Consider the following 17559-nt stretch of genomic DNA (forward strand, 5'->3'; position numbering starts at 1 on the left):
CCCCGGCCCCCCCCCCCCCCGCGCCTCACACGCACCCTTGCGCTCCTCCCGCATTTGTGCGCCGGTGCAGCAGGCTGTGGGAGCATCCGGGCATTTCCGCAGCCGAGCGGCGATCCGGGCGGCGGCAGCGGTCGAGGAGCTCCCATGGCAGGGACGAGGAAGGGGGAAGGCAAGAGGGGGGCGAGGCGTTAAGCCGGAGCCGCCGCGGGGTGGGTCCCGAGGGAGGCGGAGGGGGAAGCGCTCTCGCGGTCGGGCGCGGGGCTCGTCGCTCCTCTCGCGCAGTCCCTTGCCAGCCCGGGCTCCGGAGATGCATCTGCATCAGGTCCTCACCGGGGCTGTCAACCCTGGAGACAACTGCTACTCCGTGGGCAGCGTCGGGGATGTCCCCTTCACGGTGAGCGGCGTCCGGGAGCTCGAGGGGGAGAGATCGGGAGCCGAGATCCCCGTCCCGGCCCACGCCTCCCCGGGGAGGCTGTGAGGTGCTGGTGGGCCCCACCTGCGCCCCTTTTGCAGCTCAATTTCGGGGGGCGGGCGTGGGACTGTGAGTCCTGCGGCTGGTGTAGGAAATTACCCTTCAGGGAAAAGGATTAGGAATCCACCGCACTGTCCGCCCTCAGCAAACGGGCCCCCGGGGGTGACTGGACTGGAAGGTTCCTCTCCTAGGGCGGCCTCGGGTCTGCGGTGGAGGAAGATGGTTGCAGATCGCCAAAACCCTGAGCGTCCGTTTCGCACCTGCTCTCGGCGTGGAGGCGAAGACTTGGTCTTGTCTCGGAGCATGGAGGCGATGCTGCACCTGGCTCCTCCTGCCCGCCGCGTTAGGGCAGCGAGGAGCGCTGGAGCCTGTGGCTATAAACCCGATACGACCCGACCTTCTTTATCTCCTGATGCAGGGTCTTAATTCCAACAAGGAAATAGAAAATTTAATTCTTTGCCCCCGAAAAATCTAAATGGAAGGGTTAGAGTGACAGTGGCCTGGAAAGCTATTTATCACGGGATCAGTTTGGTAAACTTCCTAGGTAATATTTAATCCGTTTGCAAGGTAGGCTGGTTTATTTATTTTTAAACTAAGGGAATGCGAAAATTTTATAACTGTTTTTTTTTTTTTTTGTGCGAGTAAAGTGTGTGTAAACGATAACGTGTTAGAACCGCTTTCAAATCTCCATGAAAAAGACGTTTTCTGAATGAGCTTGGACGGATCATTCCTTTTGGAGAATGGATGTTGTTAGTATAGCTAATTCAAACTAAGCCCTAGAGCTTCTTTTTACCCAGAGATAGACTCCCATGGATCAACATGAGTTCCTTTTCTGTATTAAATTTATACAGGGTCCTCCTTCGAAGGCACTGTAGGCAATAAGATCTTGATTAAATACACAATGTTATTGATAACTTATGCCTGATAAAACTGGAAATAGCATAATGGTATGCTTTTTAGACAAGGAAAACACTTTGGTGTCTGCCTTCCTACAGCATGTTTTTAAAGCTGCAGAAATAAGAAAAGCTCCAGCAAAACTGCAGAATCATTATGTAGCACAGTGCATTCTGGAACAGAATTTATCTATCATTATGATACATTAAAAATAACCCCATAAGATTGTCTTTTGGCGATTTTAGTTTTTAAATGTAATCAACTTGGCTTTGTTTCAGTTTAGAATGAACCTTTAAGGATATAATTTGCCTGACTTATATTGTTACACATGACCCTATCAATGGTGTCATCTGTGTTTTGTGTCCACGTGACTTAAAAATCCATATAGAGTTCAGCTTGAACTTCATATGTATAGAGACAATTTGGGGCATAGAAAAAATTCCCCTTTCCCTAGTTGTGTAGGTGGGGAGGAGGTTTCCTAGCTTAGAAGTGTAGGCTTTCTCCATCCAGGAGTCTGGAACCTTAGGTTATGAGGTTATTTCCATACTATCATAATGGTGGTAGTTTTTTGTTTCCATCCGAAGTGGAGAAGTGCCTCGTTGTGGGAATGAAATGAATAGAGCTAAACAGGTTCAGATGCAGTCTGGAAAAGCCAGCGCGAGAACTGTTAGCATTGCACAGGTGTGGTTATGCTGTAGGCCATCCATGACCAGGTCCTTGAAATCATTTTCAAATCTTTTACCACCTCCCTAGTTCAACCTATCGCCAGGGGTGACTGACTCTCAGCAGTATCTATCAGATTTATTCCTTTTCTTCCTTTCTTTTTTTCTTTTTAAAGATTTTATTTATCTATTTGTCAGAGAGAGAGAGGGAGAGCACAAGCAGGGGGAGGGGCAGAGGCAGAGGGAGAAGCAGGCTCCCTGTTGAACAAGGAGCCTGATGTGGAACTCGATCCCAAGATCCTGGGATCATGACCCGCGCTGAGGGTAGATGCTTAACTGACTGAGCCACCCAGGTGTCCCAGATTTATCCTTTTTCGTCTTCTTAGTTACCACCTTATTGTAGAACCTAAATTATATTACTTAATATAAACACTTCTAAACTGGTTTTCCTCATACTCTTTTCTGATCAGTTCATCCTCCACACAGCTGCTGGGATAATTTTTCTCAAATACCATTTCACCATATCATTCTTGGCTCGAGAATATTAAGTTGTTCCTAATAGATATGCTATGAAATTTAAGCTTGTCAGATATTCTGCCATCTTTGACTTTATATTTGATTATATGTTCTCCTCATCTTGGCCCTCTGCTATAGACCTACTAATCATCTTACTCTATCCTACATTAAAAAAAAAGATTTATTTAAGAGAGAGAGAGAACAAATTGGGGGGGGTCAGATAGAGAGGGAGAGAAGCAAACTCCCCACTGAGCGCGGAGTCAGATGTATTTAGGCTCCATCCCACAACCTGGAGATCATGACCTGTGCTGAAATCAAGAGGCAGATGTTTGACTGAGCCACCCAGGTGCCCCATATCCTACATTTTTATGTTGCAGCACGAGAATCCTTGCTTTTTATTTTCCCAAATATGACTCAAAATTTACTTGGTTTAGTACGCCTGCCTGTGATCCTGATTATTTTGGTCCTTTGGCATTTACAGACCCATGTTGCACACCATCTCCTTTTAATATTTTAGTTTTGAGTGCACTGATGCAGTTATAATTTTGTCATGAACTAGAAATGACCTTTTGGACTCTAAGAACAGATTCGCTTAAAAAAAATTGAGAACAAGCTGTTTTCAAGTTCTCTAGAATCGACTAAGAATTATTTGAATGCCTACGTGAGTATAGTAAAAATAAACCCCCCCCCCACAAAAGTAGAGCTCCTTTACATAGGGTGTGCCATTTGATTTATATAGCAGTCAGACGAAAAACTTGAGTTCTCGGTCAGATGACTAAAAAGGGGACCAGCCAGTACTGGAATGGAGGTCCTGTGACTTCTCATCTGGTAGGCTTTTCTCTGTAGTATATTCCTTTCCTATCAGAGTGCTTGCTTTGGAGGGTGTGTGTATGTTTGGAAGGCATAGAAACGTGGCCAGTGTAGAAAGAAAGACTGTCTTGCAGCTAGACAGTGGTTTTCAGCGAATGGTGTCTTTCATGATAACCTGAGGCTCTTTTCAAAATAGGGCAGATCGTTTATTTCAGAGTCTATAAATCGTAAGTTTTTTTTTAAAAAAGGAATTATTTTCAAAGGATTTTGAAGTGTTCATGGCATTGCAATTGGAAAACAGTGTGTTATATATATTGCACTGTGCGTGGTGTGTAGTGGGTGGTGTGATCATCTGGGTTGTGAATGACTGCTTATGTCACCATGTCCCAATCATGCTGTGTTGTCACGATGGTGCAGTTTGTAGTGGACAGTCCCAGTGATGTGTGTATCTGTAATGCTAACGCGTGCTATGATGGTTTTCACTTATATTTGGGCAGTTAGTGGTTTTTAAAAACAATTGTGATGTTATAAATGTAGTAGTATGTATCGCTTTTGATCGTTCTGTTCTTTTCAGTGTGGGAGCTAAGTTATGGGAATACTGTTATCCTGTAATATATCAGGTCCCAGATAGTCCAAGGAGATGATCTTTTACTATGTATAAGCTTTGTTGTACTTTGTTTTGCCATTAAGACATTCCTAGCTACCTTCTTATCTATAAGTGAATGTTTTAAGGCTTAATGTAACAGTGTAAATTTTCCTTATATATGTTTTTTATTGCTTCTCTGAAAAAGACTTTAGTTTTTAAAAAATTTTTCTGTAAGCATTAAAATATCAATTTAAATAATGATAGTACATGATTGTTAATATAATTTTTTTCACATTTTGGCCTTAAGGGGTACAGACTGTATTTTCAGGAGTATAAGGGCAGTTGATGTTATTCCAGTCTGATATGAATTCAACACATTTATTAAAGTTTACAAAAATTAGTCATTTCCACTCAGGGAGCTTATCATCTGGTAGAGATTAAAAATGATGTACATAATTATAATGTAAGGCAGATGAAAGATCACATATAGTTGGGAAGACAAAAGATTCCACGTAAGACTGACAGTTGTAAAGATAGGTATTAGGCCTTTCTGAATGGCAAGGAAAGCAAAAGCCAAGGAATAATGTGATATAAAGGATAAATTATTGGGTGAGTGTTCCTTCACAAAGCAGTTTAAAAAAACACAAGACTTCCTTATTAAATAAGAAAACACCCTCAGAATGTTGAAAAATATAATTTGCAAACATTACCCGTAACTTCTTAGGAAAACGTGTTCTGACATTTCCTAACTTTTATTGTTTTGTTTTTTCCTTAAAGCACCACCAGACAGTTAGTAATGAATGAGAAACTCATTCAGAAGTTCGAAGTTACTGTTATAGGACCTCTTTTTCTGGGGGTTTAGATATATTTTAATTCTGTAGTAGAATAACATTCCAGTCCTAGAATTATGGCAACACCGAACTTTGAAAATGATCAGCCTGTTTATATATTTAGCACATGTTTGTGGAGCACAGAGGTGTGTCAGGCTCTGTGGAGATTAACAGCAGTGGCAACAACAGAAGAACAAAAACACATAGTACTGATTTCAGGGAGTTTATTAAAGAAGTATAGGAACCTGGTAATCTACATGGAGAGTTAAGACATGTACTTAACCACAGCCAGCTGGCTGTGTGGTGTTGTGAGGCACTTAAATTCTTGTGGGAATTCAAGAATAAGAGATCACATTTGGCCAGGAAGACGAGAAGTTGGACAGAAAAATGCTTCTTGCTGGTCAGTTATCGATGCATATTAACAACTCATACCGCTATTGACAGCCTGTGCTGATAGTTAAGGGAAAAACAATGGTCAAGAATTTAGAATGGAGTTGTTTTCCAAGAGAAATTGGCTTGTTTCTGGAGAGTAGCTTCTTGTTTATTTAAATTGATATCTTTCAGAGTTTGTGGGCTTGTGTTTAGTGTGAGCCTGTAGGTAAATATGAGGTTATGTAAGTTCTTATTTATGCCCCTGTATAGATTGTTAGTTAGCCTTCCTCCTTCTAAGCCTATAGTACTCTTAGCAGGTATGCAGAAACTCTGGTACAAGTCCCAAATAATGCCTCCTTGGAGATGAGAAGAGACCAACTACTTCTATGACCCTGGCTAACTCACTTAAACTTATTTTCAGGTTTTTCATCTATAAAATGAGGTTCTCAGATTAGGTTCTTTTTAAGTATTAAGACCTTAAATGAGCATTATATGGACTTCTCTAGAGATTTGCAAGAGGCAAAAGGGAAAATGGACCAGAAACATAAGGTGATTGTGGTGAAGCGATAGGTCTGGAGTCTGTTGTATATTGCCCCTCCACTGACATGTATAGGATTGTTCGTCTGACTTTACAGCTAGGGAGTTTGACCTCCGTTCCGGCTCAGAGAATAAGCCATGCAGAGTGTTTATGAAGTAGTGCATCTTCTTTGGGCCCACAGTCGAGAAGGTGGCTCTTGTTCATGATTGTATCTTCAGCATATGGTAGGTGGTGGTTGCCTGGGACTGTCACAGTGCAGTATGAAGTGGAAGATGGGGCCAGTGTGATTGTATTGATGCTTTCCATGCTCTAGATATACTTACTCCTCTACTTTATCTTCTTAGGATTTGGGGTCTTTAAAAGATGACTTTCAGAATTACAATCGGTATCTTACCTTGGGTCTTGGGAAATTTTTAGAACAAATCAGAGTCTCAGTATTTAATTATCAAAAAGAGCACAGGGTGTTGGGTTACAACCGCAGTGGCACAGTGGAAAAACAAGTCATGCCTGACCAATTTAATTTCCTTCTATGATAGAAAGCAAAGCAGTATTTAAAAGGGGATAATGATAGAAAATATCTGTAATTCACATTTAATAAGGCTCTTCAAGCTTGTGGGTTATTTTTTAAAACAAGTTTGGAAGCCAAATATTTTAATAGAAATTTTAGGGTTTTCAGTCTTCTTAAATTTGTAGAATCCTTTTGCATTATTTTTTTGCTCTGAAACAGTAATTCATTATGTAACAGGATATAGAACCTATTATTGAGGAAGCAGGTGCAACTTACACAGGTGGAATGACTGTATTTTCTTTCTCTTAGACATAGTTCATGTTATCCTGGAACTTGATGTATAAATGTGAACCCAATTGCCCGGGCTTTTTATTCTCAAATCTTCTCATTCCATGATTGCTAAGGACTTGTTCAATAACCCCCCCTCTTTCTAAGCACCTGCAAAATAAGATGGTTATCTCCTATCCCTATGATAGAGGAGTCAGTAGGTACAAAAGGGTCAGTGAACACAGTGAGACTCCTTTAAATGCTACATGGTAATTTGGTGGAATGATTTGAGAACCATAAATAATACCCTCTTAGATTGTCATTGAAGATGTTCCATTAGGGCTGCCTCCTCTAAAAAAGTGAGCCTTCTCAGGGATAGTAACATTTAATTAATTGATTAATTTTTTTTTTAAAGATTTTATTTATTTATTTGACAGAGATAGAGACAGCCAGCGAGAGAGGGAACACAAGCAGGGGGAGTGGGAGAGGAAGAAGCAGGCTCATAGCAGAAGAGCCTGATGTGGGGCTTGATCCCAGATCGCCGGGATCACGCCCTGAGCCGAAGGCAGACGCTTAACCGCTGTGCCACCCAGGCGCCCCTAATTGATTAATTTTTAATTTTAATTAGGCTCCACACCTAACGTGGGGTTTGAACTCAAGACCCTGAGATCAAGAGTTGCATGCTCTACTGACTGAGCCAGCCAGGCGCCCCTAGTAACATTTAATTTAATTTGCACAAAGCCGTGACGTTTTCATCCTGTGACTTGAAGAGAAACCCAGGAAACTTGAGACTATGTGGGCATTATGGAAGGGGGCATGGATGGATCCAAAAAATACATAGAAGTTTTGGTTTAGATTCAGTTCAAAGATAGACATAGCTTATATGTTAGCTGTAGTTCAAGAACAAAATACTAACATTTTCCTTGGAGTGATGACTTTGGTTTTGTGATATGCTAGCAATTCCTCATGTTTCCTCTGGCCTTGACTATGTGTACGCTTAGGAGGATCTAATCAGAGGGAGATATTCAAATTATGCTGTACTCTACCCAGAGCATCTTCTATCCTGCCTTTAATGTACATGAATTGTCAGTATTTCCAGCAAAGGCTATTTCCTCCACTTATACTTGTGGTTGTAAACTGGGAGTGATTTTGCTCCCTAGGGGACATTGGGCAGTATCTGGAGACATTTTTGATTGTTGTGACAGGGTTGTTGGGGGAGGACAGACATCTATGTGGGAAGGCTGCAGATCCTGATAAATGTCATACAATGCAAAGGACAGCCACCTCCCCCCCCCCATGTCATTACTGTAGAAGTTCTGAGAAATCCTGATTGATACTCTAGTTCCTATCTTCTCTTACCTACTCAAGGGCATTGTGCTAGCAGTTTCTCTTTTTCTCTTCTGTAAAATTGCTTTTTCCTCTTTATTGAAATACTTTCTTCGATAGCTCTCTTGGTTTTCCTCTACTTCCCTTACCTGCTCCTTCTCAGCCTGATTCCAGACTTCTATATCCAGCTATTTCTTTGTCATCTCCCTCTTGAATGTCTAATAGCTATGTCAGAATCCCTATCCTCATAACATTTTTCTTCTCCAGTCTTCCCTAAATCAGTAAATGGCTACTTCTCTCTCTCTCTCTTTTTCAGTTCCCTTGGAATCTTTCACTCTTCTCTTTCATTTACACCCTGTATCTAATATTGGCAAGTTCTGTTGGCTATACATTCAAGGTGCATCCAGAATCTGACCATTTCTTATCTCATCTGTACCGCTACCACCCTGATCCAAGACCACAGCATCTCTAGGATTATGGCAGTACGTTCCTAACAGGTCTTCCTGCCTCATTTGCCTTTAGTCTTATCCTCCTTCAGTTTATTCTCAGTAGCAGCCAGAATGATCCTGTTAAAATATAAATCAAATCTTATTAATTCCATGCTCAAAACTTTTAAATGGCTTCTTTTTTTTCACTCAGAAAATACCTGAGTGCCTTAAATGCCCTTTAGTTTTATTTCTTTAGCACCTAGAACAAAAATTTATTGGGTACAAGAAGTACCCAGTACAATAGTGAATGGAAAGGGTACTTAGTATAATACAGAACATGCTTGTAGTAAACATAGTGACCACTTTTATAATACTGTTTTTTTTTTTTTAAGATTTTATTTATTTGACACAGAGCATGAGCGAGCACAAGCAGGGGGAGCAGCAGAGGGAGAAGGAGAAACAGGCTCCCCGCTGAGCAAGGAGCCCAATGCGGGACTCAGTCTCAATCCCAGGACCCCGGGATCATGACCCGAGCTGAGGGCAGTTGCTTAACCGACTGAGTCACCCAGGCGCCCCTATAATACTGTTTTTTGTAATATCTTTTGATATAGGATGGCATTTGGCCATGTTTAGATAAATGAATTTTATAGGATGGCATTTGGCCATGTTTAGATAAATGAATTTTATAGGATGGAAGCAGGGAGAGCTGATAATTACAATACAGGTATAAAGCTTTGCTGGTCTGGTTTATTTATTTATTAATTTTTAATTTTTTAAAAAAGATTTTAGTTATTTGTCAGAGAGAGCGCAAAACAGGGGGAGCAGCAGGCTAAGAGAGAAGCAGGCTTCCTGCCGAGCAAGGAGCCCGATGCAGGACTTGATCCCAGGATCCTGGGATCATGACCTGAGTCAAAGGCACCTACTTAACCAACTGAGCCACCCAGGCATCCCTGGTCTGGTTTAATCAAGGATGTACATTATGTATTAAAAGGAATTGACATTGTGCCCATCAAGCAGTTCTCACTTTTTCCTTAATTATGCTTTTAAAAAATTATGCTTTTAATACATAAAAAAAATTGGAGATTAACCTAATATTGGAGTGTGTTGATTCTGTATTTTAAGAGTTACATGTTTTAAACTGAGGGCCTCAGAGGGGAGGGGGTTGGGGGAATGGGATAGACCGGTGATGGGTAGTAAGGAGGGCACGTATTGCATGGTGCACTGGGTGTTATATGCAACTAATGAATCATCGAACTTTACATCGGAAACCGGGGATGTACTGTATGGTGACTAACATAATATAATAAAAAAATCATTAAAAAAAGAGTTACATGTTTTAACAATCAGCTGAGCTAGGCTTGGAGTTGAAAACTGGGGAGCCTGCAAAGACATGATAGAGGTGGCCGCCCCACTTGGTGGTAAACTGAACCCAACCAAAGGAGTATTGGATAGAAGCAAGATTCTCTTTAGAAAGTAATTTGAATAATGTTCTAGTATGTAGACAAATGGAGCATTCAGATATGGCTATCATAATTTTATGCTGGAAAAATTTTATAAAATTTAGATAAAAATCAAAAGCTCAATTTGGCCATTAAAAACAAAAAGCAAACAAAACCCATAAAGAACTCAAATTTTTTGTTTTAAAAAAATCATTAATGTAATACTTGCATTGTAAAAAACTCATCATTCAGACAAAGTTGAATTATAGAAAATAAAAAGGAAAGTAAGGAAAGTTTCCATTCCCCGGTAGATTAACACAGCTTCATAGTTATCCTTTACTCAAAAAATATTTGAGTACATAGGCATTGTGCATACCCTCTAAGGTCAACCAGCTGTTTAAATGTGCACTGTTAATACAAGAGGACTTGGTGTATGTTCTTTTAAGCTGTAAACTAGTTAAACTGGGGGTCATCTACCAAAGTGGTGACTTTGGTTATAGAGGAATTGAACTGTAGCCCTTCTTTCTGGCAGTATTTAATAGTGTCAGTTGTATGTGGTTGGTATATAGGAAAAAAAAGAACTTTTTTTCTTTTTGAAATGGTGGTATTAATGTCAATCTTGTATGTTAAATTGGTAAATAAAATGAAGTATTTCACAGTTTGATATAGTACAGGAATTTTAGATCTGAGAATTAAAGGATCTAATCAAAGACACAGCTAGACCTGGGATAGAGTTAACACTGGAACCCACGCTCATTCATATGGCTTTGTAGATTATCTGAAAAATGCAGGAAAAGATATAATCATTTGTAATGATATAATCCAGAGATAACCCCTCTTAGCATTTTGGTAAATTGGATGTAGGCCTCATGGAGGAGGCTTATATTATTGATTTGAGAATGTTTATCTGTACTTTTTTCCTTAAAAAAGATTTTAGTTATTTGTCAGAGAGAGCGCAAAGCAGGGGGAGCAGCAGTTATTTTTCCAAGGATTTCTTCTTCTTTTGTGTAGATTTGCAAATTTTTCATATAAAATTGTTTGCAGCAACCTCTTACTATCTTTTTAAGGTCTGTATTGCTTCTTTTCTCTTTTCTGCCATTTATTATTTGTGCTTTCTCTTTTTCTTCAATAGAAGTTTATTTACTTTATTAATCTTTTAAAATAACCTACCTCTACATGTACTAGTTTTATTACATATTTATTTTCTATTTCATTAATTCTTATTTTTAAATTATTTCCTTCTCTCTACGTTATTTGGATTAATTTTGCTATTTTCTCCCTAACTTGTTGAGATAAATGCTTAGCTCATTTCAGTCTTTCTTTCTAATAAATGCATTTAAGAATGTAAGTTTCATATTCTTAATAATCTGCATACCACAAAGCTATTTTTTAAAAGATTGTATTTATTTATTTGAGAGAGACAGTGTGTGTGTGTATTGGGGGGGAGGGCAGAGGGAGAGGGAGGAGCAGGTTCCCTTCTGAGCAGGGAGCCCAATGTGGGGCTTGATCCCAGGATCATGACCTGGGCTGAAGGCAGAGGTTTAACTGACTAAACCACCCAGGCGCCCCAACACAAAGCTATTTTTTAATTACTAACTTATAAATAGCTTGGCATATGTTTCTAAATTTCCAAATATATGGAACTTTTCTAGTTGTAATTCTGCTTGCTAATTTCTAGCATAGCTGTATTGTTTAAACAATATACAACATGTACTCTTTTTAAGTTGTTGAAATGTAAATTGGTCAGTCTTTATGAATGTTCCATGTATGCTTAAATGTGTGCTCTGCAATTGTTAGGTACAGTGTTCTACATATGTCCTTTAGGTCATTTGTTAGTAATGTTGTGTAAATCTTCTGAAACTTTACTGTCTGCTTATTCATTGTCTTACTGAGAGACGTGTGAAAAGCAACTATGAGTATGAATATATACGTTTCCTTGTATATTTGTCAATTTTTGCTTCATTTGTGCTTACAAATTAAAAAAAATATCTTCCTGGTGAATTGACCTCTTTATCATTATGAAATAATCCGCGCTTTTTAAATCTGTAGTAATTCTTTTTTAGTCTACTTTAGCTTTCCCAGCTTTCTTTGGGTTAACATTTTCAAAACTTACCTTTTTCATCCTTTTACTTTGAATTTCTCTACGTAGTTATATTTCAGAATTGTGTCTCCTGAATATCCCATAGCTGGATTTTAAAGATTTCTGTGTTAACTCGAACTTTTAATTCACTTATATTTAATGTAATTACTGACACATCCATGTTTAAATTCACCATCTTACTATTTATTTCCTTTGCTCTTTGCTCCCTTTTTCTCCTTTCTTGTCTCTTTCGAAATGAATATTTTTTCATTCCATTTTTTCCCTGTAGTAGTCCTAAAGTATATACTCTGCTTTCACCCTAGAAATTATTTAAGTTACTATTTAACTTGCCAAAGTCGGCTGAGGCTTTATAGTCCTTCAAGCAATACAAGAACCCTTTATATTGTTTTTTACTCTCTTCCTGCTTGTAATCTATCCTTCTGTGATAAGTCTATTCATGCTTATAAATCCTGCAAGACTGTAGTATTATTTGATATAGTCAGTACTTATTTACATTTACCTATATATTTATTATTACATTACTCTTCATTCATTCCTGCATCTTTCACATTCCATTTGGGATCATTTTCTTTCTTCCTGGAGAACCTTCTTTAGAATTTCCTTTGGTGTGGATCTGTTGTTGTTGTAATGTCATCTTTTGTTTGTATGAAAATGTCTTTATTTTGTTTCATTCTTGAGAGAGACTTTTCCTAGGTAGAGGATGACAGTATTTTCTGCACCTTCAAGATGGCCATCCACTGTCTTCTGGCCTCTTACTGTTTTGGTTGAGAAGTCAGCTACCAGCCTACTGGTTCTTTACAAGTTGTATTTCTTTTTTCTCAAGCTGCTTTTAAGATTTTTTTCTTTGTCTTTCTGAAGTTTTAGTATGTTGTGTCTAGTTGTGTGTATATTTTTTTCAATCCTGTTTGGGGCTTTTGAGATTTTTGAATCTGTGGATTAATGTATTTTAGCAAATCTGGAAAAATTTCAGCTAATGTCTCCTAAAAAATTGCCTCTACCCCATTGACCTTATGAGACTAAATATATTGGACCTTATCACTTTATTTTTGTGTCTAGTATCCTTTCCTCTGTATTTTCTTTTTATCCTTCTCTTCAGCATTCTGGATGGTTTATTCTAATCCATTTGCTAATCCTATTTAAGTCATGTCTAATTTGCTTTATTGTACTTACTATATTGACTAGTACTAGATTTTGTTTTTATAGACTATGTCCTTCATAAGATTGAGCAAGTTTCCTTCTCTTCTTTTTTTGCTGAAAGTTTTTTTTTTTTTTTTTAAATCATGAAGAGGTCTTGAATATTGTCACGTTTTTTCTTCACTGATTAATATGGTCATGTGGTTTTTCTTCTTAAGACTGTTAATGTGGTAGATTACATTGACTTTTGAAAATTGAATTAGCTTTGTATTACTGGTATATTATCCTTTTTATGTATGGTTAGATTCAATTGGCTAGTATTTTATTGATTTTTTTGCATCTATGTTTATTGGGGATGTTGATCTATAGTGTTTTTTTTTATTTTAAGATTTTATTTGAGAGAGAGAGAAAGAAAGAGAGCACATGAGCGGGAGGCAGAGGGAGAGGGAGACGCAGACTCTCTGATGAGCAGGAACCCTGATGCGGTGATTGATCCTAGGACCCCGAGATCATGACCTGAGCTGAAGGCAGACGCTCAACTGACTGAGCCAGGCACCCTATAGTTTTTTTTTTTCTTGGCATTGTTTTTGTTTGGTTTTGATATCGATGTAATGCTGGTTTCAAAAAATGAGTTTGGAGGCATTCCTTTTCTATTTTCTGTAAGAGGTCATGTGGAGTTCATGTCATTTATTCTTTAAATGTTAGTAGAATTTTCCAGTGAATGGCTTGGAGTTGTGGGCGGAGTTTTCTTTTTAGAAAGTTTTAAACTACACATTTGATTTCTTTAATAGTTAAAGGACTGCTCAGGTAATATATTTCATCTTGGGTGTGTTTTTGTAGTTTCTGGTTGTGGAGGAATTAGTCTTTTTCATCCATTTCTTTGTCGTATTTATGTGTATAGAATTGCATATAGCATTTTAGTATTATCTCTTTATTGTCTGCAAGATTAGTACTGGTATTCCCTCCTTTATTCCTGGTAATTTGTTTCTTCTGTCTTTTTCTTTGTCTTCCTAGAGATATATACATTTTATTGTTCTTTTTCAAATAACCAGCTTTTGATTTCATTCATATTTTCTATGATTTTTCTGTTGTCAATTTCAATGATTTCTGCTCTTTATTATTTCCTGCCTTCTACATGCTTTGAATTTGTTTTGCCTTCCTTTTCTACTTGATTAGGATGGAAGCTTAGATTACCGATTTGAGGGGCGCCTGGGTGGCTCAGCCGTTAAGCGTCTGCCTTCAGCTCAGGGCGTGATCCCAGCGTTCTGGGATCGGGCCCCACATCAGGCTCCTCCCCTGGGAGCCTGCTTCTTCCTCTCCCACTCCCCCTGCTTGTGTTCCCTTTCTCACTGGCTGTCTCTATCTCTGTCAAATAAATAAATAAAATCTTAAAAAAAAAAAAAAAAGATTACAGATTTGAGAGTGTTCACCTGTATCTCTTTGAGCATTATTTTAGCCACTTTAACGTTTTTGTCTGATAATTTCAGCATATGGGTCTCTTGATTGTTTTTTCCATTGTGAGTTGAGTTTTTTGTTGTTGTCGTTTTTTTCTTGAGAGAGAGTGTGTGAGTGTGTGTTTGGGGGGACTGCTGAGGGAGAGGGAGAGAGAGAATGTTAAGCAGATTGAATGCCCAGCGTGAGCCTGATGCAGGGCTCAATCTCACGACCCTGAGATCATGACCTGAGCCGAAATCAAGAGTTGGACGCTTAACTGATTAAGCCACCTAGGTGCTTCAGATTTTCTTAGTTCTTTGTATTGCTGAATAATTTGGATTGTAACCTGGACTTTTAAAAACCTTGTGTTATGAAACTCTGGTACGTGTGTAAATCCTACAGAGAATGTTGATATTTTTGTTTTAGCAGGCAGTCTACCTGTTTGGGTTCAGGCCGAAAGTTCTGACCAGTCTTCTATGGTTGTCATTTCAATGCCCGTTCCATTTTTAAAGCCTTTATAGTCTTAGTTAAATATAGCCTGTGTATGTTCCACCTTGTGGCCAGTAAAAGACCTGGTCAGTGGCCTCTCCTGTAGTTCATTCTTCAGGTTTTTGCTCTTCTGTTTAAGGTATGATCCATGCATGTGCTGCCTGCATATGAGCCCAGGAGTTTATAAACAAAGTTTATAGGCTCATTTTTCTGAGCTCTTTCCTTTCTGTGATTTCCCTGGTACTTTCTGGTTTTTGGGGCTCCCCTTTGTGGTTCTTTGGCTGCAAAGTTGAGACTCTAGTTACTCTGCACTATACTTCCTGGGAATGTACCTGTGTTCAGTGCCAAGTAGCAGTAGGACAGGGAAAGGAAGAAAGCAGTGGGGGTTCACCTCAGTCTCTGGGAATCATAGCTTCTCATATGGGAGCTGTGGGATTGCTTGGGGGTGGGATGTGAGAAAACGGAGAAAGGAAAAAAAAGGATAAATGGAGAATTCTCCATCCCTCTCTTTGAAAACTAAGTCTCTTTCCCCACTTCTTCAGCCAGAAGTAAATGGCTTCTTTTCGGGCTCTCTCCCTCTCTCTTTTTTTTTTTTTTTGCTTCTTGGTTTCGTCCTAACTTTAAACTGCGCTGGTACAGTGGACTTCAAATTCTGATATTTTTTCCTAATTCACCCGCTATCATTTACTTTTCAGAGTCCTCAAATGACAGTTTCATGCATTCTGTTCATGTTTTATGGCTGCATTCAGTGGGAGAGACATAATTTATTGCAGTTCTTACTTTGAACTGGAATGATGAATACCATTTTTTATACCATTACAAAATATCAAGGACCTAGCAGTAAGTCTAATCATACATGTAGAAGACTTCTGTGGGCAAAATTAATAAAACTTTAGGGAGATAAATTCCATATTTATGGATTGGAAGATTCACTACTGTAAATACATCAATTCTTTCCAAGTTTATTCATAGCTTTGATGTATTACCAGTCAACATCTTATGAGGATTCTGTGAAATTTGAGAGAATGATGCTAAATTTTATGGAAATAATTGGGGCTAGGAATAGATAAGGCAATCTTAAAGAACAATAAAATAAGAGGACCACTTTGACCAGCTCAAGACTTAAAAGTCTTGACCATTAAGATAGTGTGATGGCAGCCTAAGAGCAAATACACCAAAGTAATAAAATAAGGCACCAGAAAGAGACTTACACATTTATTGATGTTTTTATTTATGTCAAGGATGACATGGTAGAGTAGTACAGAATAGTTGATCTTTTTTGATCAGTGGTGCTGGGACATCTTATCTATATAGGAAGGAAGTAAAACTTGGTCTCTATGCACTGCGTATACAAAAAAGAACTCCAGGCAGATTATAGATGCTGATGTGAAATATAGAACAATAAAAATTTTAGAAGACAATATAGAAAATTTATTGGTGTTGAGTTGTATAAGTTCTTTATATATTTTGGATTTTAACACCTTGTCAGATATATTGTTTGCAAATGTATTCTCCCATTTAGCAGGTTGTCTTTTGTTTTGTTGATGGTTTCCTTTGCTGTGCAAAAGTTTTTTATTTTTATGTGGTCCCAATAGTTTATTTTTGTTTCTGTTTCCCTTGCCTTAGGAGACACATGTAAAAAAATATTTCTAAGGCCAGTGTCAAAGAAATTACTGCTTATGTTCTTTTCTAGGCATTTAATGGTTTCAGGTCTCACATTTAGGTCTTTAACCTATTTTTTCTTAAAGATTTTATTTGTTATTTGAGAGCAAGAGAGTGAGAGAGAGAGCATGAGTGGGGGTGGGGGAGAGGGAGAAGCAGACTCCCCACTGAGCAAGGACCCTGATGTAGGGACTCTATCCAGGACCCTGGCATCATGACCTGAGCTGAAGGTAGACACTTAACTGACTGAGCCACCCCAGCACCCTTGTATTTAATCTATTTTGATTTTTTTTTCTTTGTGGTGAAAGAAAGTGGTCCAGTTTCTTCCTCCTCCTCCTCCTTTTTTTTTTTTAATATAAAGATTTATTTATTTGAGAGAGAGAGAGAGTTCGGGACAGTGGGCAGGGGCAGAGGAAGAGGGAGAGAGTCTTTTAAGCAGACTCCATGTCGAGCATGGAGCCTGATGCGGGGCTTGATCCCACGATCCTGAGATCATGACCTGAGTTGAAACCAAGAGCTAGAGGCTTCACTGACTGTGCCACCCAGGTGCTCCCAGTTTCATTCTTTTGCATGTAGCTGTCCCATTTTCTCAACATCATTTGTTAAAGAGACTGTCTTCCCCATTGTATATTCTTGCCTCCCTTGTCATAGATTAATTGACCATATAAGCATGGGTTTATTTCTGGGCTCGCTATTCTTTTCCATTGATCTGTGTGTCTGTTTTTGTGCCAGTACTGTATTGTTTTGATTACTACAGCTTTATAGTATATCTTGAAATCTGGGATTCTGATACCTCCAGCTTTCTTTTTCAGGATTGTTTTGGCTGTTCTGGGTCTTTTGTGTTCTGCACACGTTTTCAGAGTATTTGTTCTAGTTCTGTGAAAAATGTTGGTATTTTGATAGGGAGAGCATTGAACCTGTAGATTGGGTAATATGGACATTTTAACAATCTTAATTCTTCCAATCCTTCAGAATGGAGTATCTTTCTATTTATTTGTGTCATCTCCAATTCTTTCGACAGTGTTTTATAGATTTCAGGGTACAGGTCTTTCACCTTGGGTAAGTTTATTCCTAGGTATTTTATTGTCTTT

General features: G+C 38.7%; 1 protein-coding gene across 3 annotated transcripts in view; it reads left to right on the plus strand.

Moving 5' to 3' along the window:
* Nucleotides 1-57: 57 nt before the first annotated feature.
* The window catches only part of DMXL2 (Dmx like 2), a 142990-nt gene continuing 125488 nt past the window's right edge, over nt 58-17559 (plus strand). For 2 of the 3 annotated variants that reach the window (XM_008705966.2, XM_040620638.1), the window contains exon 1: nt 59-394. In XM_008705966.2, coding sequence (XP_008704188.2) covers nt 308-394 — 87 coding nt within the window. In that variant the 5' untranslated portion in view covers nt 59-307. Of the gene's footprint in view, nt 395-17559 lie in introns of all 3 variants that reach the window. The other variant, XM_040620639.1, reaches the window with a different exon arrangement.

Source organism: Ursus maritimus, unplaced genomic scaffold (assembly GCF_017311325.1).
Source record: "Ursus maritimus isolate PB19 unplaced genomic scaffold, ASM1731132v1 scaffold_35, whole genome shotgun sequence".
Lineage (NCBI taxonomy): Eukaryota > Metazoa > Chordata > Mammalia > Carnivora > Ursidae > Ursus > Ursus maritimus.